Source organism: Pseudopipra pipra, chromosome 2, assembly GCF_036250125.1.
Source record: "Pseudopipra pipra isolate bDixPip1 chromosome 2, bDixPip1.hap1, whole genome shotgun sequence".
Taxonomy (NCBI): Eukaryota; Metazoa; Chordata; class Aves; order Passeriformes; family Pipridae; genus Pseudopipra; species Pseudopipra pipra.
In genome coordinates this window covers 62474295-62500352 of record NC_087550.1, presented here as the reverse complement: position 1 = coordinate 62500352, position 26058 = coordinate 62474295, and the positions used below count along the sequence as shown (strand labels likewise).

Here is a 26058-nt window from a genome sequence, read left to right as displayed (position 1 = left end):
TTGTAAGAAATCACAAGCAAGAAAATCTCTGAAATAGAGATTGTTTGATGCCTACAGTACATTAACTAAACAAAGGTCAGCAATTTTATAGATAGTCTAGAGAAAGCATTAAGAGAGGCTTGATATAAATATTATGTCTATCTCTATTCACAACAAACTACTGAAGGAGTTATATCTTACAAGCAGATATAAGGTAAAAGATCTCACATCTTAAAAAGATTTAATCTCTTTACTTGATTGAACCACTTCAAAACACACTGAAACAAACGAAGAGTTCCAGCCATACCCACACTTGAATGACTGTTAAACAATTTCCTCAGAAGTACAACAATACTATCCATTTTTTAAAATAGATTTTATTTTCCAAGTATTCTTTAGCCACTGTTTCATGTGAGGTTAGAATTAAATTTAAAAATTAGTAACTCGAAGATAAAATATCTGTTCTTGTTGGTAAAATTATTTAGACAAAATTCTGTCTCCAGATGCCTAATGTTCTCAACATTCTTTATAAGGAATAAACAGGCACTCTACGCTAATAAACATTATTTCAAGAGACTTCTTAATTAAATAATACCATGAAGACAATAAAGCACATCTTCACAAGGCTATGAAATACTGATTTAAAAATCTATTCAGCATGATTAGTTTAAGAAGGGTGCTTAACTGATCAGTGTCTTCAAAGCTTACACTGGAGGAATTTGTAATATGTGCAGCTATTCCTAGAGGATACATTTACACTCAGATGCCAAAGGGGAACAGGAAGAGAGCCTGAGCACTGGACCCTGGTTAACTGCCAGTCCCTCCCGGTTTTTATTTTTAACAGTTCCAACTAAATCTCATCAAGACGAAGTCCAGGAGAGACTAAAGAGAATAATTAATTACAGGAACATCATCCAGAAGGCAGTAACATAAAAAAGACTGTCAGAGCACACCAACAGTTGTTCTAGTCCACTATACTGTCTTCAGACAGTGACAGTGGCCCAAAGCAGGTGCTTAAGGAGAGACATGGGAACAGGCACTATATGCAATGCATTCCCTGAGTACTCTCCAAAGCCTCCCAACACATGCCTCAGATCTCCCAAGCCAGCTGTATTTTCCCCACACTTAATAGTCTCCAGAAGATTTCTTCTGCCCAGCATGAGTTATGACTTCAGCTCTGGCTCCCTACTCTTTATGCTGTCCTTCAACACTGTCCAAGCAGGCACTGTTGCTTCAAGCACCTCCTTCTGCCAGCGGAAGGACACAAAGCACACATCCTCTATTTCACACTATAAAAACACCACTCTGATAAGCTGCAGCACAATTTTCATAATATTTCAAACAGTGAATTAAAAAAACAAATGCAAAATAGCAATTTTAGGCTGATGGCTAGGGAAATCTTATTTTTATGCCACACAAGACTTCAAGGTCCAAGTGCTACTAGTTAGCATGGACACCAGCAGTCTGCTCTAGAGGTGATGAGCCCCAGTAGTGTGACTGTTAGCCACGTTAATCCACTTCACCTGATGACCAAGAAGCGTTCCCAAGAACTAATGCACCCAGTAGCGCAAGCATAACTTGAAAACACATTGTTGGGGTTTTTTTTCAAGGTCTTATTTATATTCTCTACTGAAATCAGATGTCACAGAATGGGTCAGGCTAGAAGGGACCACAGTGGGTCATCTAGTCGAACCTCTCTGCTTAAGCAGCGTTGTCCTAGAGCACATGGCACATGCCATTCATTCAAAAATTCAAAACAAAGTTTGATGCTCTCCAACATCTGAAAAGTAGTAATTAAAAGCAAGAAGCACGTATCCTAAGCATTTATAATAAGCTCTAGAACTGCCAAAGAATTCATTGATATGGTAATGTCATATTCTGTCTATTTCCCAGGGAGACTAACAGATACCTTAGATAAAGGGACAATATCCCAGTAAGGGGAGGTGGCACAAAGCACAACAGAAACACTGACATGTGGCAGTGGGAGTTGTGCCAGACTTAATTCCTGCTCCAGAAGAGTTACTGACATCTCTTTATATTGTCATCACTACAACTCTAAATTTAAGGAGTGATGATAAGCCCTTGAAAACTGTTATTACACCAACTTCAGGAACTAACCTTAGGTCTGGCACCATATCAAACCTGCCTGGAACAAAGAGCAGCAGAGAGCATGGTAACGAGGTACTCCCCAGTCAGCACAGCAGCAGCACATGCTGCTTCTAAGAGGGGCTGAAATTTGTAGCATTTATATGGTAAGTATGCACACACATAGCAATTGTAGTACACAGCCATGCCAGGCCTGAACAAAATGTGCTATGCTGGGAATCACAGACTAGCTGAGGTTGGAAGGGATCTCTGCAGGTCATCTCATCTAACCTCCCCTGCTCAGGCAGGGTCAAGTGATTTGTAGGGCACAGGTAATCCGAAAAATTAATAATCTAATCACATGCTGTGAATTAACTAAGCAGTTGGACTAGATGATCACTGTAGGTCCCTTCCAACTGAAATATTCTATAGTTCAGTTCATTCCAGTTGGACAAAAGACTTTTTTCTTTAAATGCCACCATATGTTTTTCCCAAATGAACATATGCATATTTACCTCATTCCCACGTCATTTTTGGCTGCTAGCCTAAAGGTGTACCCCATTGCTGGTGATAGTTTAGTGATCCTATACTGCTTCTGTTGACCGTAATAACACTGGCAAAACTCTCCATTTCCTTTTCCCTAAAAAGGAATAAATGAATCACATTATTCATCCTATTATATATGCACCCATCAATTATAGTAACACACAAATATGAAGTAAACTCATTTTTGTGAAATGAAATATAACTCAAGAATCTCCCATTTAGTGAGGTAGTAGCATATGAAATTTTGTATGTATATTAAATTAGCGGCTTTTCCCCTTCCTTTCCATTTCCCAGTTCCACAGGGCTGAAACAAAAAAAGCCATGAAGCTTCTGCAGCTCTGCCATCTCAGGATAGCTGTCCAGGTAGGGACTGCAAGATGTTTGCAGAGGCATAGCTGACCCACCCCCTTTGTACAGAAGAAAGACTGTCATTGGAAAACGATCCTTCAGTGTCAGCTCTCGAACACAATATTGGATTACAAGTGAAAAAGCCACTATTAAGAGTAGCAGAATCATGCAATTAGGATCCTACTATTTTATATTCCCCAGGAAAAAAATTAAGCAATATTCTGGTAATTGCTTCAGGAATTCCATACTTGTCGCACACCTCTAAACAGAAATCATAATTTTCACACAACTTGATGTGCACAGTCACATGCAACTACTTAAAAAACCTACGAAATTAAAAATACAATAGAAAAAACTTGCTTACTTCATCCCATTCTAAAAGGTAACTGTGGATTTTGGAACCATTATCACAAGATGCCTGCAACAGGAAAACAAGAAAATTAGAACTCTTAACTGGAAACAAGACCATTTAAGGAAAAAATGTATGTAGAGGTCAAACCATGACAAGAACAGCAGAAGGCAAATGATGCTCCCCTTATACAATTGTTTCACTTGCCAAGACAGTCCTATCCACTGAACACTTGTTTTGTGTTTATGGTTTTGTTTTGTAATTTAGATCTTGAAAAAGTATTCAGGCAGCTGTGTAAAATGCTATAGTATTTTTCTGAGCAGCTAGATTGCAGTTCTGCTCAAATTTCAGTCTTTTCAGACTACTTAATTTGCTTTGCACAAACGAGCCATGTTCAATGGCAGAGAAAGGAATCGGTTCCACAGTACAGTAGGGGACTGGAACTCAGTAACTTTATTTGCAAAGGCTCCTTGCTTTTCTGTGAATCCTTCTCTTCTTACTAAAGGCCACATTTAACCCAGTGCATCTATTTCCAGTCATAGAACTGTGACTGAAATTAGCATGTTTGATGAAAATTTTCCATTTCAATGAACTGATATTTTATTGAAAAATCCACAACAACTCTGAAGAGTTTAAAATATTTATTTTAAAGACTGTGAAGCAATTCTTACCTTCCATTGAAGAGTAAGAGAATTTTTGGTCCGATTAGTTATCCTGGGCAGATTTGGTGTATCAGGTTCACAACTCATTGTGGTAAAACTCTCTGCTTCTGAAGGGCTCCCCTTTACACAGTTGCATTCTACTTGTACTCTAAAGTGGAAAAGAGTCAATAACATTTCGCTTCACAATCTGTGTCTGTAGTTTCCAAAGAAAACTAAGTATTCAGAATTAAGTTACTGCCTTGCTGCTTCATTATTAAAATATCACTGTTATAAATAATCAACTGGAAACATCTTGGTCAATTAAAGTAATTTGAAAGAAAAGAATCCTTTACTTTGGATGTACATCACTACCATCAGTCAGCTTTAGTCTCATAATTATATTTGAAATATATCTGTTATTAGCTGTACCTTGGTTGGGAAACAACGGTAACATTTTGCAGGCTCATTATCTATTGCAGACGTATTAACTGATGTGCAAGTGCTTCCGTCAGATGAGCACAGTGAACCTGTTGATACATTTTCAGAGTCTCCTCTGTACTTCTTCAAGACCTTGCTGAGCCTGTTCACCCTGCCCTCTCCTTTAGGAAGGCTATGAATTAACTCTCCACCTACTTCAGAAGAGTGAATTCTTGCTTCTGTCTCAAAGAGAAATGGTTTGTTTTTCAAACAGCTTGTCTCTAAAGGAAATACATTACTATATTCTGGCCTCTCCCTGCCCCCTAACTTGTGTAGCTATGCCTTGTGTCTTCCTTAGGCGAACGGCACTTTATTCTGATTCATCTGTTCCTTTGAAAGAAAAAAAAACAAAACCCCAAAAAACCTCCTTTCCTCTGGTCATGGATATAAGACCTGGGTTGCTGGCTTATGAAGATGCAAAAATCATTATCCCTTGCCCTACTAAAAAGTCTGTCCCCATCTTTCTTATAAGCCCCCTTTAAATACTGAAAGGCCACAAAATGTCTCCCTGGAGCCTTCTCCAGACTGAACAACTCCAACTGTGTCACCTTGTCTTCACAGGAGAGGCGCTCCAGCCCTCTGACTGTTTTTGTGTCCCTCCTCTGGACCCACTCTAACAGGTCCACATCCTTCCTGTGCTGGAGACCCCAGAGCTGGATGCAGTACTCCACGTGGGGTCTCGCCAGAGTAGAAGGGCAGAATCACCGTCTTTGACCTGCTGTCCGTGCTGCTTTTGATGCAGCTCAGGATACAGTCGGCCTTCTGGGTTGTGAGCACACACTGCCAGGTCATTTCCAGCTTTCCAACCAGCAGGACTTCCATGTCCTTCTTGGCAGAGCTGCTCTCAATCCCTTCATCCCCCAGCCTGTACTGATACCCACAGTTTCCCCGACACAAGTGAAGGAGCTTGCACTTGGCCTTGTTGAATCTCATCAATCCATGTTGAACGCATAGGTCCACTGCTCAAGTTTGTCCAGATTCCCCTGGATGGCATCCTGTCCCTCAGGCACGTCAACTGCACCACTCAGTTTGGTGTCATCTGCTGAGAGTGCACTTGGTCTATATCACTGATGAAGATATTAGACAGTACTGGTGCAATGCAGATGCCTCAGGAACAGCATCCGGACATTGAGCCATTGATCACTACTCTCTGAATGTGACCATCTAACCAATTCCTCATCCCCCATGAGTCCATCCATCAACTCCACATCTCTCCAATTAAGAGAGAACAACGTTGTGGGGGACTGTCTCAAAGGCCTTACAGAAGTCCAGAAAAGTGACATCTGTAGCCCTTCCCTTGTCCACTGATGTAGCCACTCCACCACAGGCCACTAGGTTGGCTAAGCAGGACTTGCCCTTGGTGAAGCCATGCTGGCTGTCTCAAATCACCTCCATGTCTTCCATGTGCCTTAGCATAGTTTCTAGGAGCATCTGTTCCGTGATCTTCCTAGGCACAGAGGTAAGGCTGACAGGTTGGTAGTTCCCAGAGTCTTCCTTTTTACCCTTTAAAGAAAATGGGTGTGGTGTTTCCCTTTTTCCAGTCACCTGGGACTTTGCCTGGCTGCCATGACTTTTCAAATATGATGGAGAGTGGTTTCAAATGTGATGGAGATGGCAACTACATCAGACAATTCCCTCAGGACTCTGGGATGCAACTCATCAGGTCCCATAGACTTAGGTTCAGGTTCCTCACGTGGTCCCAAACCTGCTCTTCTCTTACTGTAGGAGGGACTTTACTCTCCCAGTCCCTATCTCACGGTCCATCCACTTGACAGAAGTGGGAAGAGAGATTGTCAGTGAAGACTGAGGCAAAAAGAGTTGTTGAATACTTCAGCTTTCTCCTTGTCTGCTGTTACCAGTTTGCCAGTTGTGTTCATAAGGGGCGATGTGCTTTCTCTGCCCTTCCTTTCTGGCTGACAGAGCTACAGAAGCCCTTATTAGTCTTTGCACCCCTTGCCAAGCTCAGCTCCAAATTACTCTCCAATATTTAAAAACAAAGAGGGAAGAAGAACACCTAACCGCATCTTTCCAATCCTATGCTATTTCTTCTGACCTCCTGAATCAGCAAATTCTGCTAGAAGGGTACAATTACACTGAGCTGGGGCCATCCTTTCTGGCACATATGGGGTCAGGTTCACTGATCTACTGGAGCAAAGCAAAAGCAGCATAATGTGACCTTCAGGTGGCCAGCAGTGAGCATCTTCCTGTGCTAGGTACTTTCCTCTGCTGCTTGTGGAAAACTGAGAGAAAGTAGCATCTGTGCCTGGCTCCAAGGACAGAAAAAGGTCACTGTGCTGGCATGAAGCAAAGAGCATGGAGGTAGAATAGGGGTGCACTAATCATCATATGTTTTCCAAAATGGACTGAGTGGTCAACTAAGCCAAAAATGTCCATTTGTGACTCAAAGGAGGGTGAGAAACGGTAAAGACAATCTCTGAAGACTTATGTAAATACTCAGATACAATGAAACTTTTAAAATAACTCCACTGAATTTAATGAAGAGAAAATGAGATACTTACTTTGCATGGTAATCAGTTGCTGGCCTGAGATCATTTACAGTAACTTTATTTTCTTCCCCACTGAAAAGAGATACAATTTTGTTAAAGACTATTTCAGAATCCCATACATTTATAAAAAAGACATATATTATCTAACCCACTCACCTAACATACCTTCTATGAAATGTATTTGCTAACAGTTTAACATTGTTGCTAAATACAGTAAAATGTAAATGCATTTATCTTGGAATTTTAGAAGCTTCTTGCATTACTTGCTCTTTTGCCCTGGTGGTTTTGAGGCACTTTTTAGTTTGTTTGTGCTTATTATAAAAAATAATTTTTATTTTCCTCTTTACTCAGTAAGTTGCATGTGTATGCATGCATGTTATTACACAAAAAACCCCATTACAGTACTGGGGCCTACAGAAGCTCAGTTCAGCCTTGCAAAAACAATTATCTAAAACTGTACCTGACTGCATATACCTACTTGCTAGAGTCTAGTAAACAGAAAAGGCACCTAAGTAACATCAAATAGTTTGCTTTTGCTGACATCAGCTTATGTTAGCAAAGCTCATTTCTTTTCCTCTAGTTTCTAGGATAGGAATATCGTGATTCCATGAAATCCATGGAAGGTGACCATGATAAACTAGCTAGATACATAGGTTTATAATTATTAGAGAGGTCTACACCTTTAAGGCTAAATTTTACTGTTATGTTTCTCCAAGTTGCAAAAAACTGACTGAAGACCATTGTGTTTGGAACGAAACAATGAAAGAGTTTTGTTTGCTTTGCTGCTACTATGAGTTGTGTTCTGAGTGAATTTACTTAATTTTTTTCATATCATAAGACTGTCTCTTATAAAGAGCAATTTTGGGGAAGGGAGGAATAACATTACTGGGAGCAGAAGCATGTGCTGACATGAATAATGATAAATACAATTTGTATTTCTCACTTGCATATCTCACTATTTGAGAACCCATGGTTTCTAATGCATCTGGTTGAAATACAGCAAAGTGGTATTAAAACACACCTCCAACATGTAAGAACAAAGTCTTTACATTCCAATTGATAGCAGAGACTTCAGTAATAAAACAAATTCTACTGAAAAAAGCAGTTAATTTCAAAATAGCAGTTGTACAAAACTGGCAATTATTTAACTCTTTGGAAAACAAGCAGATTTTAAATGAGGTTTTAACCCACATAACTCAATGTAGCAGCGATTAAATGAAAATAACAAACACCTACATGTATACAGTTTTGTATGTTCCATCTTTTCCAGTATTTGAAATCATCACTTCGTAAGTATAAACCTCTGGCATGTCGTTCTTGTCAGTGTCTTCTCTGGTGTCACTGGATGGAGGGGACCACATAAGCAGTGCTGTTCTTGCCTGAATATCTGACACCTGCAGAAACACAACTTTTGAGATCTCTGCCATTTAAGTGCTATTATATATAAACACTACTTTGCCAAAAAGGATCAAATAAGAGAGAAGAAAATAATATACCATTAGCAAATCAGAATATTTATACTCATACAATAGCTACTAACTTGTTTTTACAGATGAAATCAAGCTGGAAATACAAGGAGTGCCATGAGAAAACCGCAATCCCGGGCACGGGGCTGAGGGTAGAGACATCTCTCGGTACCGAACGCCACCCAGTGGGCTGCTGAAACATGGACTGAAGCGCTGGTGAGGCAAAGCACATCCTGGGACATTGGGCACTTCATTATACCACACTCAGGCACATTTTTCTTTGAAGTCACACAGAATATGATTTTTTTTTTTAATACTTTCTTGCCAACTCAGTTTTCTTATGAAATATATATACATACATATAGATGAAGGCATGCTCACAAGGTCCATGTACATATACATAAACATATATATAGACAATGTCCTGAAGAATTCCTGTGGTGCTGCTTGCCTGCACAGCCCACCCTTTGCAGAAAGGCCTGGATAACAAAAGTTGGTGTGATAGAAATACAAGTATAAGCAGTGTGTGCGAACGCAACACTTCCAATTGCCTGACAAGTGTTTGTCCCAGCAGACTAATCATGCTAAAGGCAGCGATCCCCGCGTGGGTTAAATGGAAATGGGGAATCACAAAGAGACTTCTGAAACACAGAAGTAATCAGCTTCAGAAGTATAAATACAGCATGAAAACTTGTAACAGAGCCCAAGGATGCTGGAGTGGAACAGAGCAATGATCAAAACCTGGCCTGACGGCATAAGAAATTGCCCTGCCACCACTGCTGCCTCCATCCAAGCCTGATGGATGCCATGAGTAGCTGCACCTCAGCTGCTGTGACAGCAGTTTGGGATGCAGCAGACACAGACCTACAGCTTGGGTGTGTGCATGTGACCTGGTGAAGAATTTTCTCAGTGGCCTGTGGATTAGCAGATTGTAGGGAACAACACGGTTACATGCAAAGCTACTAATGCACAATGGAGACGTGTGACTAGAGGCACCCACACTCCCAGAAGAGTGGGTGCTGCTTGAAACCCACACATGCTGCAAGGGGCTGGGGATGCTCATGTGAGTGCCTAGGTGCATGCAGGTGATTACAAATCTTTAGGATCTGTTATAGAAGGATGCCTAGAATTTTGTGGGTGCCTATAAATATTGCACTTCTGCTATTGTGGTTTGTACCTTGTGCGCACCTACTGTTTACAATCATTTCACAAAAGAAGTGAAACACATTCCATTCTTTACATGAAATGATTAGTTTTACAATATGACTGTAATATGTATCTATTTTGGGAATAATTGCTTTTGAAAATCTATTACCTGAGTATTAGAATCAAAAAGCTATCCTTACAACTGGTGTTTGCAAATTGAGATGATCTACTGAACTAAAAACCTGAATGGGTCAACTTCAAGAATGAAGCAGAGAGGGCATGACTTACTGATAACAAAAACAGAAAGAAGAAAAAATTCAAACAGTCTGAACCTCAATGCCTTGGAAATAATGTCACTAAACACTTATGCACTAACAAGATTGCGTATCATAACCTGAAAGGGATCAAATGCTGGTATGACTACAGACTGAAATTCTTGGGAAACACAATTCAAAGTATGGTAAGAAAAATTCCACTATCAGCTTGATGGGATCACAAACTAGACTAACACTATCTACAACCACCTCAGTAAAATTCTAGCATTTCTGGAAGTCTTTGGAGTTGTGGGAAGAATCTGATAAAAGCACCCTCTGTGATAATTTTAATCCCACTGTCCTGACTTGCAGAAGGTGGCAGGAGATCCTGAAGGAAAGAAATGGGGACATACTGTACTTCAGAATTAGCAGGATCCATTCTAAGATTCTATTCCTATGTTTAGCTACCTTAACAGCGGAATTTTTATTTCCTAGTGTCCTTGTACTGTCTCTCTCACTACTAGCTAAGCCTACTAGTCCTAGCCACCATGGAGTTGAACATTAGATCTTCCCCTCCCTTCTGCAGTTGTTTCTTATGTATTGGAAGATACTTAGTATTCAAGTCTCCCCTCATCAAATCTCTGATCATTCTCACTGTCCTCTATCTCCTACTGAGTCATTTTTATTAGTGCTTTACCCAGAACTGCACATAACATTCCACCTAATGCTTTGCTAATGCCAAATTGTCTTACGCACCTGACCGATTACATTTTGGTCTATCTTTGTTTACACCAGAGAAGTAATGTTGTTGGTAGGAGTGAGAGGTGGCATTACAACTTGTATTGGGTTTGTGTGGCAAGGTTTTGGTAGGTGGGATGGGGGAGAATACAGGGGTGGCTTCTGTAAGAAAATGCCAGAAGGTTCCCTCATGTCTGACAGAGCCAATGCCAGCTGGCTCTAAGACAGATCCACCACTGGCCAAGGCTGAGCCCAGCAGCGACAGTGAGAGTGCCTCTGGGATAACAGAATTAAGAAGAGGTGAAAAAAACCCCAACTCTGCAGAAGAACAACTGCAGCCAGAGAGAGAAGTGAGAGTAGGCAAGAAAAACAGCTCTGCAGACACCAAGGTCAGTGAAGAAGGAAGGGGGGGAGGTACTCCAGGCACTGGAGCTGAAATTCCCCTGCAGTCTGTGATGCAGACCACGGTTAGGCAGACCATTCCCCACAGCCCATGGAGGTCCATGGGGGGAGCAGAGATCCAGCTGCAGCCTGTGCAGGACCCCATGCTGGAGCAGGGGGATGCTTAAAGGAGGTTGTAACCCTGTGGGAAGCCCACGCTGGAACAGGGTCTTGGCAGCTCTCCTGTGCCCAGCCGAGGAGGGGAGCAATAGAAGGGCTTTGGTGGGCACCTGGCACCCAGCCAGAGTCAATGCACCACAGATCTTATTTGAACATTAAAAGATTAGAGGTTTCAACTGTTCAGTACAGAGAGAGCAGGGAGAGTGGGAGGGAGATCAAAGAGAACATTACAGACTACAGAGTAATAGACAACTTACAGGACTTTGACTGGTAAAAGTAAACTCAAGAGTATTAGTGAAAATCATTATATATCAACAAGCATCACAGAGAACATGGTGAAATGTTAAGTCTGTGACTGGATGAAAAATTGTTATCCCAAGTTATTCCCCCAGTGCAACATTTGTTGTTGAACTCGTATAAACCTTCCAGAAGACTTGTAAAATAATAGATGACAAATGTTAATACTGTGACTACAACAATGAAGCAGCATTATGTACCAAGCTAAAAGTCAGTGACTATGTAGGTTGTTCTGGTGTTTTACTTGTGTAAACAGGCTGTGACTACAGAATATTATGAAGGGCTGAAGCTTTGTTGTGCCAATTTGCCAAAACTTAAATGCAACAGTCAGTAGAACCAGAAAAGCAATGTGAAAAGTATTCATAGAAGCTGGAAAGTAAGGACATCCTAAAGGTGCATAAAAAGCCACACTGTATAAACCAGATATAAATTATTTGTACATACCCACGCACACATATGCGAATAGGGAAAAGGGAGAAATATGTTAGCCAAAAAGATACAGTTCAACAGAATTTACAGAAGTTGTTAAAAACATTCAGTGAAACAAAAAGGCTAACAGGACTTAAGACAAAAGATAAAAAAAAAAAAAGGAAAAAACGTAGCAGGGAAGCTCCAAGTGAGGCACTGCTCTGTTCCTGGTGGATGTAGAAGTTAAAATTATACATCCATCCTGCATTTGCAATGAGGCTGAAGTTCATATCCATCTGATGCAACCTTGTTGCTAAAAAATTTATAATCTAAGTGAGGGATCTGTAATAAACAAGGTGGCCAGGTTAAAACACTGGTTGCCCATGAGAAATGTACACTCACATTAAACCAAGGAGTTGCAAGTCTAAACTATTAAGACCTGCTGAGGAGCACTGGGGAGTGAACTACTTATGGAACAAGTGTTAAGAGGCATATACCTGAGGGCCTAGGAGAATGGGCTCAAGGCAGAAGAACAGAACAAGAGGTACAACACTTAACTCCTTGGCAGGGATAAATATTGCAAACAATTTCCAACCCTGTCCCCCATACACCTGAATCTAACTGAAGTTGCCACTTTCTCTTCTGCAACCCCAGAGAATGGCAGTGGAGAAGTATGGGGTCTCCAAAAATACAGCTTGTGCGTGAGGGGTCAGTAATCAGACAAAAAGAAAAGAGTTAGCAGCAGTGACTAGTGAGTAATATAGAGGTTTTTCTTCTGGACCCATATTCTATATGATGTTACATATTTTTTAACTCAGTAGCTTTTCGGTAAATTTACATATAGGTGTATGAGTATTTTCAACCACACTCAGTTGCTAAAAAAGTTTTTTAAATCACAGCCGCAAGCACTGACAAGAAAGAATCAGAGAAGTAATTCAAGTCCTTTTCAACTCATTTATAGAACATTTGGTACTGCTTTCAGATTCAACTTCCAGCTAAGAAAATGATTCTTAAAGGTAAGTTAGTCTAGGTTCAGCTATATTCTTCCTCACAAGACTATTAGTAAGGGACAAAAGCAAAGTATTAAAATGTCAAGAATCACTAAAATAAAAATTTTCTTTAAAAAACTTTTCTCCATTGTATATATGCACTATGGTACTGTGAACCACAGAAATTTAACAGTGTTTATGGCTTGAACACTGTTAAAAATGACTGAAGGACTTTTTTCCTCTATAGCAAACTTTGCAAAGAAGCAACTGCTCACCAAAGACCACCCCTCCCTGAATATGCCTACTAATTTGGACTGTGACAGGAACTTGCGATAAGATAATGGTAGTACTATTGTCCAATTATCCCAGGAGAAGAATACAATGCTAATGGTTCAGACAATCCAGGTGCAAGCTGACAACGTGCAACTAACTGCCCAGGTGGTGAGGGCCCATCCCACACTTCAGGCTACAAGCCGGGTGTTGAACAAGATAAGGAGACAGGCAAATCCTGCAAGGCAGGGTAGTGTTTCTTTTCTTTTTCCTTACACAAGTGACTCAGCTGTGATAACTCCCCTCCAGGGAAGCACCAGGATAATTCACACATAGCCTGAATGGGCCAGAATGGGCCATAACTGGCTCAACTCCGCTGGCATAACAGACAGCTGTAATGCCTTAGAAGGTGTCAAAGACTCATGAAATGTCCCCTGATCCAGTCCAGTATTACATCATCCATTCTAAAACTCCCCGCCCCAGGTGGCCTAAGCCCATTAAAAGACATACAGGACTTTCCTTACTGTCACAGACTTCACTCAACACACAGGCTTCTTCCCTCACCATCCTGGGCTTCCCTCGATGGACCCAGACTGCAACCATCACTTTGCCGAGACTGGAACCCTCATCACTGAGAAGACCACAAGAAGAGGATCAGCGGGACACTGTCAGAATCTACAGAGTGGTGATATTTTTTCTACTTAATCTGTCTCTCCGTCACTCTCTTTCTCTCCCTGCCCCTCCTCCCCCTTTTTCTTATTTCTTTCTATCTTTCTCTACCTCATATTTACTGTTAAATAAGATCTGTACTTTTGACTTTGCCATATGGTCTTGTTTGTACCTTAATTCAGGCAGAGGCATCTATCTAATAATTTTAAGAACCTGATCATAACAGGTAATCTTAGATTACATCAGCATATACTATTTAAAAACAAGACTCATAATACGAGCACAGGACAGTAATTACAAATTTCTTCACTGAGATGCAATTATTTAATATTGTCCTTTATCCCTGATGTTCAATAATATCCCAATAGTTGACTTTTTGAATGCTAGCCAAAGCTCTATTACAGAAATATTCAGAAATTCCTGTCAGTTTTCAATCACAAAACACTAACATATTTCCAAAAAAACCTCTAAGGAGGAAAAAAGTATTTTTGAAGAACAAAGATTTAAGATCAGAAGAATCCACTATTATTATATGCTCTGAGATGCTTTTCAGAAAACTTGGCATTACTTATTACTTTGTATGCTTATTCAAGCAGCTGCAATTGATCCTCCTTGCAGCTCTGAGCTGTGTGCTTCAGCAAAGCACAATACTTGAGTCAGAGCCGTAGCACTAAAGAAACAAGAGGTGGGCTTGCAAAAGTGAATCTCCTCATTAACTACATTATACGTGTCATTTGGGTCAAACAAAAGAGCAGTTTTAGTACGTGCAATCTGGATTGCATTCGCAGTGAGGCAGGATACTTAACTGTGAGGTGCATCACATTCTAGAAGTCCACAAACGTACACAGAACCACAAAATACGATGCCCTCCAAAGCCGTTTACATGCTATACAGACATCATCAAATTCTGCATTTCTGTTGCCTCTTATTAAATACTCAGCCTTCTGTGCCATTCTTCATTTTGCTTTTGCCTTTTCAGGGCCCCTCTTCTTCTCTTTTGCTTGCTTTGTTATTTGGTTAACAGACATGACAACTGGTGGTGACTCTGCTCAGACGCTGAGGACACATCATGGTGCAATCTGCAGAACCACTCCAACTTACCTCAGAGCATAAAAAAGTTCAAGCAAGACTTCATTAAGTAGAAGGGTCATTTGGCAGCAGTATCACATTACCAACTTAATACTGCCATGTATGAAAGGAGGGGATCCATACAGGCAAAAGTTCAAGAAAATCAGAACCTAATAGGAGTCTGGAGGTAGTAAAATTTATGTATCCCATACTACACAGAACTGAAGGATATGTGTGAATGAAAGTACACAATGGAGACCACCACCTGATTTAGATGTACATGCCCTGGACGTGGGCACTGAGACGTGGGACAACCCAAGACAGGTCAGCCTTCAGCATTATTCCATGCTTTCTGTAGTAGGATATGGAGCAATGGACATGGCACTGGACAGCACCCTGTATGATTATCTGATCATATGACCACCACCACAGCCAGTACTGCCTGTGCCAGCACTGTTCACCCAGGGAACAGGGTGCTGACGATCCATCAGGAACCATGATCCACACAGTGAGTCCTTCAGCCAAAACAATAAAAATCATGCAGGAATATTTCTGATGAGAACTAGAAATGGAAGGTTTGAAAGAACAATCTCCTGGTTTGCTTGTGGGAGCATGAGGAAAGCATTTCCTCGATGACACTGTAGGAGGGTTGCTTGTGATCCTGCAAGGCCTGAGTAAGTAACAGAGACTCCTATCACATCACACCACACTCCCCCAAGCTGCAACATCACCCAGCCTTCTACCCACTTCCAGTCCTGACTGTCCCTTACCTTCATAAAGCATAAGCCTCTCCAAGTGCTGGAAGTTTGGCCTTTTGCCTCATGTACACTATGTGGTCTGTAGTAGACCACCACTGCCTATGCCTGTGATGTCTTCTGAGGTCTGCAGAGATCACTCTGCAGTGATCACACAGCTACATACAATGTCGTTCAAGCAAGGACATGGTAGGGAAGGCAAATAGCGTGCTTGCCTAAAAGGCATGGATGGTTGAGTTGGGATGGAAGGGAGTGAAAGAAAACAACAGTACTAGCACTCCATTGTTTTTCCCTATGTTATTAGCAACACAGCAGAAGACCACACTTGTTGTCCACAGTTCTCACAGTCTAATTTAGGAAGCTCAGAGTTCCCCTTGGCAATGCAGCCACTGAGAATACCCCAACTTGGATGGCATTCTGTATGTCCTGTCCACTGACAGAGGACTACGCACACATCTGGAGAACTGGTCCCTGTATTTCTAGTCAGGACGGAAAGGGCCATCCACATTGTCACTTATTAGTAATGCATTAGTTAGGCTAAGTTATTCATTAGTAATGAGTACTATTTTTAATAGCAAATGAATCCCTTAAATGCTTTCTGGCATTATCTTACAGCAAACCTATAGTCTTCAGATCCCCTGCACAAGTCTCTACTGCCTGATCTACCAGAGTGATAGCAATAGGTGTTTGCTAACATCTGTGGAGATGAGATGCACAACAGGCAGCAAAACCTCTGCTGGCAGGACTTTGGAGGTTCTAGCTGTCAGAAGAAAGATGAGAAGTGGGAAAGCTGGATTACACTCCAGATCCTGCATAAAAATCAGTGCTATCAGATGTAGACTGATATTCATTTATTACAGCCATAAATTCTTCTGGCCCTTTCTTCAGCTTCTTTAAGTCTGGTCCTAATGAACCGTTCTTAATTCCAGTCTATACTCTTTGTTTACTCTACTTCAGCCCTTTAGCCTCTCAAATAAAGTTCTGGTATCTTTGTCTCACCAATCTTCGTCCTTCTCAGGTGATTTCAGTCTCTTGCTACTACTGCCCACTACTGTTAATACTGACATTCACAGAGTGGCAAAGAAGAATTCTGCATAATAAATAAGTATCAAGACAATTTTAGTTTCATAAATGTTAATACATTAAAAATTACTTTGGTTGTTTACATTTCAGAAACTGGGAGATAAGTGAATTTGCTTTAGTGTGGAAAGTTAAAGATGCTTTAAACTTGGGAGAGAGAAAAGGAGGTGTAACTGTAAAATGGCAACAGATACATTCTGATTTTATCGAAAGCTTTTGTTACTTACCACTGGCTTGGCTATATTAGAAAGAAGTGCTTCCAGTGCTTTTGTTTCTTCATCCTTTTCTTAAAAAACAAAATCAAAGCAAACAGAAAGTACCCATGAATATCATGCAGTGACTTTACAGTGAAATATCTCTTCAAAATCAGCAACTGCACACAGATTAAAGTATTTACAAAACAGAACACCTTGCTAACTTGCATTTGTCTAGGTAACATAAAACCAAAAAAGCTCCTGATGAAGTTGTTAATATAAAACTATTTCTAAATCTGTCCTATGATTTATGGAATACAGAAAGCCTGGCTATCTTTTATTAATGTATAACTTTAACTACTGCTCTGGAGAACTTCTGATCTTGGATGAGATATTTCCATAGATTTCTCTTTGGATGTAGATGCAGTCAAGTTGCAGTAGTTTTAAATATGTTATTGCACATCATCTGGAAGCCTACTGGTAACACTGCTGGCCTCCCTCAATTGGAAGGGAAAGAATCTAAGGTCTTTTGTTTCAGCTGAAGGTATTGCTGAGTTTCAAAGGACTCACAGTATATAGAAAGTGTTTTATGTACTCTCTCTTACACAATATTAAAATTTTATTATCTTGATAGAGTACTACTCAGTTTTGATAGTGCGGCCAGGGATTTTTAATTCACTTAACCTTTAGTTTAAACTAAACATAAAAGAAAAACAAAGATTGACAAAATTCTTTAAAAAACAAACTCTTTAAAAAACAAAACAGATCAAATCTATTTACAACTTTGTTTCTAAGATGGTTTATGCTGTTGAAACTAATTAAATGCTTCTCTGACTTCTGTTTGACAAGTCTAAGTCTCAGTATGTCTCCCCAATGTCTCCTGAATTAAATAATTTTGAAAAGTGGACTTTTCCATTTCTTAAGTAAAATACTTCTAAAGAAACCATTAACATAATTTTTGTAACATATGTAAGCAACAGTACATTTTATCACCTGTGCCTTGGTAAAGTTAGCTCACAGATCAATACCAACTAACAAAGTAAACTGAAGTCAAGACTCTGGAACTATAGTGACAAATAGTCATTGAAGTTTGGAGCAACAGTTCCCAACTTCTGACTTCAGGCTGTATCTCAGAGGTGGCATTTGGTACTAAGTTTTCACAGGGTATCATCTACACATACTTTTAAACAGTTCTCATAGGCTGAGATTTCCTGGTTTTGATTAGATGTACTTTTGTCACAGTCCCTTTGGTTTACAGCAATCTACTATACATTGTCATAAAATTATCATCTCAAGGCAAACTTCAGCGAGTGGAGAAAAACCACTATTTTTTTCCCCCTCAACATCAGCAGTTACCAGTTCCTATTCTGAGAAAACTGGTTTTGGCTGTGATAACAAGCCTTTGATGTGTTCAGAATCTGAAGGGCTATGCCAATGACCTCAAAGTTGCATAGTGACACATTTTCAGATTTGACAATGACTGTATGACCAAGACTCAGTGAATTCAGTCTATCTGTGAGATCATAAGTGAAATAAAGATATTAATAATAAACACACTCCCTATGGCAGTGTCCTAGAAAACATGAACTCCCATGGACTAATGTGAGGACAAGTCTTTTCCTACAAGGGCCCTTCAATAAAGAGTAGGTAGGGACAGGCATTATACGGATTTCATACAACAGCAGTATCTCTTTTACAAAACATTCTTCTTTAACAAGTTGAATGTAGGTTTCCTGTATCAGACACCTGGTTCTTTCCATGTTTTCTACAACATCAAGCAGGCCATCAATATTCAGTGATTCCTAAAAATGCAAGAACCAGTAACTCTGGACAAAGCAGAGATTTTTCTTTAAACACTGTTATGTTTATGAAGTACGACTGATAATATTTTCTCAAATTTAGATGGAGACTTCCATGTCAGTTGTTTTTGTTCTCTTAGGCCCATCACTCCAATGTGATGAGCAAGCCAATTGCCCTTTAACTCCACTCTACGTAAGGCAGTGCAGTTACAGGCTACTTCTCAACTGCAAGACTGTCAAAGTGTGGTGTTCTACAAATGCTATGCTCAGTTGGACACTTAACTTGCATCATATATTTATATGTGCATATATATATATTACTTTTGATAACACTTACCTTCTACTTCTGTGTCCGTCTGAGAATTGCTTTTTCCTTTACCCAAAGACTTGCTTTTGGTAGAACCTGTGCTTATACCACCTGCATCTTGTCCTTTTGTAAGTCCATTATGTTCACTTGTAGGAGAAGGACATTTCTGAGGAGATGATGGAGGACTGTTTAACCTATCCTTCTGAGTTCCATGTCGATCTTTTAATTTTTTTTGTAACCTTTCATATGTTTTACTAGACCTTTCATCTCTAAAGTTGGATCTTCCATGCGCAGGCAGAGTATCTAAATGAAAGAAGAAAAAAGAAATCATTAAGAACAGAATGTAATTAAAAATCTACTTAAAAATGCTATGTGTGTAAAATGCGCACTTGCGTGTAAAATAACATCTCTACTGCTATTTGGAAACTCAGGTGTCCAGCAGGTAACCTGATATAAACTAACTGGAAATTAACAATATGTTAGGGGAGAAAGGGTTATCTTCCTTTTTTTCTACTTAAAAATTATTCTTCAAATGTTTCTATAATCTTCCTTAAGCTGTAAGGTACAGAATAAAGTAATCAAAAAAAAAGTGATACTTTATTCACTGGAAGAGGTTTGATCTAACGCCCAATAAAAAAAATCCACTGGTTTTAAGTTTTGGAATGCAACTACAGCTCTATTACTTTAATGATGCTTCAGCAGAAATCAACAGGGAAAAAGCCCATAAAAGCATAGAAACATAGAATCTGTGATCTTTAGGGCAGTGGAAAGACACTAAACACAGTATGGCAAAGTCTGGAAAGTGCACCATACCTGTACACAGTAACCCAAGGCATGGCTGCAGTATCATCAAAGACTCATCTCTAACTTAGAAGGTGGTTTTGGAAAAAAGTCAGTACCAGACTAATGAAAATATTAAACTGCAGAGTGGCAAACTTTTCTGTCCAGTTCTAACATTTGTATTAATTTCGTCTTTATGCTTAGAAACAGGTTACTGACTCAAAACTTTAAAACTATGTGCCACACGGCACCAAGTCTTTCCTCAGTGTAACCCTGCCCACAATAAATAATGAAAGCTTTAAAAAAAAAACACCCCTCCTTCAAAACCAGCATAGAATTTGCTCATTTTCAGGTAAGTCAGATCAGTCTGAAGACTAAGTCCATTATTTGTTATTCGTTATGTGCTAGGAAGTACTGGAAACATGATCAAATAAAAACTTCCTTGCAGGATAAAAATCAAAAAAACTAGAGAACTTCCCAGTTTCTGATTTATTTTTTTTTTTTTTTTTTAAGATCAGCTTAATTCCCAGAAAGTTTGACAGAGGACTTCTAGATGTGATTTTCACAACCATTTAGAAAGCTCAGTGCTTCTGTCAGAGAACTACCATGCTCTATGAGCTTCTGGGGGTTGGTTTGTTCAGTTGTTTTTTTCCCTTAAATTTAGATTCCTCATATAGGAGCATAGCTGCAGGCTTTCACTTTTGAAAGGCATAGCCAAAGTCAGAGATCTAGAATTAAAAATTACATCTGTAGCAAATAAATAACAAATTACAGCATTAGTCCTCTAATTTCCTAAACCCAAAGGCATCTTACATATATATTGAAAACAAAGCAAACGTAAAACATCCCACTTTATCAATGTTTTTACATTAGCAGTTTAGCAAATTATCACTGAATCCATATTTAAAGAGATATAATCTGGCAGCAGAAATCTGAAAAAATATTATTTCATTAAAGTATCCTTTATATTTTATGCATTGAGTTATCACAATTCAATCTCTTATTTTAGCAAACGAAAAGCAGTCAAGTGCCATCAGGAAATCAGGAAATTAATAAAACTACAAATAAGCACCCAAAGAGCATCTAGCAATGTACTGTTATCAGAGTAGCACTAGAAGAAATAAAGTACAACTTGAGAACAGAAAAACACTAAGAATTCCAGGAAGATCTAGACATTGGTATATTCTTTTCTGACCACTTTGTACATCATTACTATTTACGCAACTATATGTAGGCCATCTTTAGGTTATTTTAGTAGCATCATAGAATGCTGAGCAGTTGTGTTTAGCCTCTCCTTCCACAGTTTCTAGCTTTCTCTAAAAACAGCAACCTAGAATTGCTCTTTGAAAGCCTTTCAAGGTTGGCACCTGCCTTATCTAAACAAAAGCAAGTCTACCAGAAATGTAAATATTAATCTAACAACCCGACCTGAGTTAGGACACACATACACTTTTGCCAATAAACCATATTAAAGGCAGATGTCAATAGCACTACCAGAGAAAGTTTCAACTACAGTATTAAGCTTAGGTTAGTGGCACCTGATTATTCAAACTGGACTTCAAAGGGACATTCAATTAAATACATAAAGTTTTATGAAAAATGGCACACTTTTTTCTGTAATCAATAGTAAGATTTCCTATTTCATTCTTGTCCTAGTCTGAGCAGCCGGGAGCAGTTCATCACAATGTGGGTGCAACCCAAACTGTGTATTCTATATCCTCTATGTCATTTCCCAGAAACTGTTAACAATAGACCATTTGCAGCAGCTGCCCAGAGCACACCTGACCCCTCAGGCTGTAGTTATGGGCAATGTCAACTCCCCTCCAGGGAGTCATTAGCTCCTCCACACCCAGCCTGAGGGGTCGTGTCTGCTAACAGGACACCAAGGATTCCAAAAATATCTCCTGACTCACAACCACCCATTGTGGAACTCCTCGCCCTGGGGGAGGTACTGGGCATTCCCACTGGAACCTGAGTGTATATAATCCTGGGGTCTTGGTACCACTGGTCAGATCCAGAGGAGGACCAGAACCTCGACCAGACTGCAACCGCCACCCTCGACCGGACTGCGATCACCACCCTCGACCAGACTGCGACAGCGCTCTCATCAACAGGTTTTCCCCTCCCCTTTTACTTTGGACTCAGGGGGACCACGTGGGGCTCAGCATGGGGGCCAACGAGCACCATTCGGTTCGTGCCCCAGGGTGCTGGGTTATACATCTGGGTTTTGTGGGTTAAAACCAACTGCTTGTCCATATAATTGTATTATTGTATTTTTTTTTATTAAATTGTAACTCTGACTTGTGGTCTCTCTTGAGTTGGGTTCATTTCTCTTGCCAGTTTACCTTTAAACCAGCACAATGCTTCAAGCAGGATACTTGCAAGACATGAGCTCTCGGAATAGTGCACAGGTATGGATTTAAATGTTGAACCACTACAAACACTTTCTGCATTGCTTTCCTGGGTAAATCTACAACTGATACACATAAGAAGTAATCTGCATATTTAATGGATCACTGAAGAGACAAGTCAAATAAATTAAAAGAGCTTCTGGAATAATAAGCTTCAGTAAAATCAAGGCTGGTATCCTCATAAAAAATTCTGTGTATGGCTCCCATTCAAGCTATAAGTCTTGCTCGATAAAGCCTACACAGCAGCATAACAGACGCTGGAAATGAAGAGAATATTATTCCCTTTGACAGAACTTGCAATATTTGATGAGCTACTTACCTACATCCCCATAGACTTGTGAGGTGTGATACTGCGGAATGTACTGTGTTGCCATGTCACCAGCTCCAGTCACAGGTGAGTACATGTGACGTGGTGGAGGGGGTATCATGGTTGGAAGAGGAAGGAAGCTGGGCAGTGGGGGATGTGGAGGCCTGTGTATTACTGCGTGACCACCAGGATGAAATTCTGGAGCCTGGGGAACCACCACAACTCTTCGAACACCGTTATCCTCAATAACCTGTACGGTGAGAGACACCACATACCAAAAGAGAAATGTCAGTAAGTTTCTACAGATACTTAAACAAAGCTAGGAATAGTAAAGCCCTTAAATTTGAGGAAAGGAAAACAGAAGAGCTCAAGAAAACTGATGTAGGACAAATAAAGGGCTATCTACGTTACGTGTATTAACTGCAGCAATGCCATTAATTTCTCAGTGCGGTAGGGAAAAATACTGTTAAAAAAATCTGACTGTAACAACGTCTTATAAACAGCCAGGTATATTTATGGTACGAGTGTGGCTTCTCCTTAGGGTACCCCATTCCCACCCTCATTCACATTGCTTGTATGCTACACTGCTTCTAGGATTTGTTCTACAGCATAACAACTAGATTGCTTCATAGAGTGAGTTGACAGACCTTACTCCACAAAAATAGTGAGAAAGAATAGTGAGAAAAAAGGCAAGCTGTGTGGTTATTGTTCTGTTCCCAACACTAACCCAGGAGGCACTTGCCATACTGCCCCTTTAGCATGCAGCAGCCACCGTCTGCATCAAACTGTTAGCAAACAAACCAGCAGGGTGGTAGTCAGCCCTCTCAAGACTCCTTCACAAGTCAAGGTAGTTCTAAAAAAATCTTTTTTTCTTCTCCCCCATCCTCCTGCCTGTTCAAATGTCTTGCACCCTTAAGGAAACCACATACTACCCAGAAAGTGGGGGCCTCTGTGGCAGCCTCTGCTAGACTCTGTTGTGCAGAAGCTTGAGAAAAATTAGCAAATGGGAGATGTGATGGGTCTGATGGAAAGAAGGCCCAAGGGCACAAATTGTACAAAGTGCTGAAGCAGAAAATGCTTTTCACAAAATGTATTTCTGGTCCAGTCATCAACTGGACCAGAAACAAGCATCTTCCTTGAAGTACTTCACATCATTATTCTCTCTAAATGTTTGGATCAATATTGGTAAATTCACAAAAATACACGACTGTTGGTGACAGCTAGACACCTACAGACATCTCGGCATAATTTGACTTGTGTGTATTATGGTATCAGTAACTTTAGTGTATGGGATGCCAATGAATAAATTGTTCTTTATTTCTTAGTAAAATGCTGCAGAATAATGTCACAGCAAAAACTGCAATGTAAGTTTTTGAATGAAACACTTATCCAGAAAAGGGGGAGAAGAACAGAATATCACAACCACATTCAATAGCAGGGGACAATGCAACCCTATGACATAAGTTTTCACTAACATTTGAAATAAAATGGGGACATGTACACATACATCAGTGAACATCCTTGTGCAACAGGAGCAGAACAATAGATCAAAACACTACCAAACTGCTTTCAGCTCCACTGTTTAAGCTTAAAGGTATTATGCTTGGCTAGATTTAGTCCCGTGCCCTGGTGTGAACGCTTCCACCAAGTCCATGACAGAAAGCTGCTTAGAGGACCAATCATTGGTTTTACCATGTCTCCATTAGAAGTTGGTGTGCATCTGATACAAGTGGAATGGAGCTTCTGGTTTTGTCTTCTCTGACAGCAATCTAATTCGTGTACCCCAAAACTATCCTGCTAGCTGAACCAATAAGTGAGGTAAGTGAGGTAGGTCTAGGAGACTTTCAGAACTTCACCACTGTACTGAGAGAGCGCTGTAGAGAGAGCTGTATGCTTTCAGTGTAATGGTAAAGTGAAGATCTCTGTGCATATGCAGTAACATTCAGAAGACATAGAAATACGTACATAATGGAGCTAATCCTACTTTACTTACATGAATAGAGTTGGAAATTAATATAAATTACCTAAGTGAACACAGCTTTAAAACACATGTATATCACATGTCTTTAAAAAATGTGTTATTTTCAGTATACAGAAATCGTCCTGTATTGTGAAGAGTAATTTCACTGAAGACAACACTACTCATATATGTGTAACCACAGCTGTATGGTATCCTAAAGGCAGAATTTATTAGCAGCACTAAATACAACCAGAACTTCTGATGTCCAATGAAATTCTGTAAACACTGAAATGTAGTTTTAATTATTTAAGTCCTTTTTGCTTACAACCCCCCAAAACATTGCAATCTACTATGATTTTATGAGCAGATTCAGATTACGTAGGAAGTAGCCTCCATTAAAAAACAAACAAGCTGCTGAGTTTATAACTTGTTTCCCTGGGTCTGCTAATAGCCTAAGTGCCTCAGAAACAGACACCCTATTCATAAGAGCAGGGACCTTAAGTCTAATAGTGTAAAATTTAAACTTTGACAAGTCTGTAACAGTGTTTCTAGATCAACAACTCAGTGGTAGGCCTCGAGCGGACAACTACACAGATAAAAACCCTCTAAACAGCAGTAAGAGCATTATGCCAAGTATATAATTTTAAGTTAAAAAAGTAAACAAGCTCTCTATTATCCTAATTGTGCTAGCAAAACATGTGGTTCTGGCATAGGCCTGTTTCGTTGAGTGAACCAACCAAACATCACTAGGAAACTCACTAGACTGTCAATATAGACAGCTTACAGAGTATGAATAAAGATGTGCTTTCTTTCAGAGTTTTACAACTACAGTTCCAAAAGAAGAGGAAGGAAAAAAAAATCACCTTATGAATTGCTTTTTAGTTATGTGATATAAGAAAAATAAATCTTTAATCCAGTAGTCATCCCCAACTTCTAACAGAGGACAGTATGCTGTATCACTGCCAAGCAGGCATTGAAGCAGGCAGAAGGATAATAGAACTAAATGAAAATGGATAGACAAAGGATGGTTATGCTGAAGTTGTTCTTCCAGGCTGACAGCTTTAGACATTTAACTGGTTTCCAATTTATCTGAAAATACAACTGCAGCTGCTGACATTTAAAAATATATTATGCCTGAAGAAACCAGCTAAGTTACTTTGCTGGGACTGCATTATGTTCAGGAGAACTCTTAGCTCAACAGACTTGCCTGTTTGCAACACTACTATCAAATCTTCTGGCTTGTAACAGGAACTTCCATCATAAACCTCAGTGGCTGCTATATTTTGTCAACAGCAAACACTTCAGAAGGCTTATAAATGATTAGTTTTCCTGGACTATGGTACTTCTACTCAGATGAAAACAGCTCATCCACCTGTACTGCGCTGAGCAGATGTGAGGCACCTTCAGTTTAAAAGTCTAACACAACACCTGCTTGCACTAACAAACTCCAATGAAAGGTTAATGGACAAGCCTCAGCAAGGTCCAGCCCTTTAGCCTCTTTGCTTCAAGTTGTTTTCAAAGGAAGGATAAATGAATTTTAAAAACATTATTCAGATTGGCACAGGTTACACAACTTTTTAAACATGAAGTACTTCATGTTTAATTAATATTTAACTTCATCAACTGAAGCTAAATATTCCAGAAATATGGTAAAATTCAGAATTTCA

The 26058-nt window shown here is 39.8% G+C and overlaps 1 protein-coding gene across 11 annotated transcripts in view; it reads right to left on the bottom strand.

Annotated features, from left to right (window-relative positions):
• FNDC3A (fibronectin type III domain containing 3A) overlaps positions 1-26058 on the bottom strand; it is a 118978-nt gene that overhangs the window by 25934 nt on the left and 66986 nt on the right. For all 11 annotated transcript variants that reach the window (XM_064647266.1, XM_064647268.1, XM_064647267.1 and 8 more), the window contains 8 exons: positions 22444-22681; positions 18964-19236; positions 16861-16919; positions 8169-8326; positions 6945-7004; positions 3979-4117; positions 3323-3376; positions 2580-2704 (listed from right to left, as the gene is read on the bottom strand). In XM_064647266.1, coding sequence (XP_064503336.1) covers positions 2580-2704; positions 3323-3376; positions 3979-4117; positions 6945-7004; positions 8169-8326; positions 16861-16919; positions 18964-19236; positions 22444-22681 — 1106 coding nt within the window. The remainder of the gene's footprint in view (positions 1-2579; positions 2705-3322; positions 3377-3978; positions 4118-6944; positions 7005-8168; positions 8327-16860; positions 16920-18963; positions 19237-22443; positions 22682-26058) is intronic.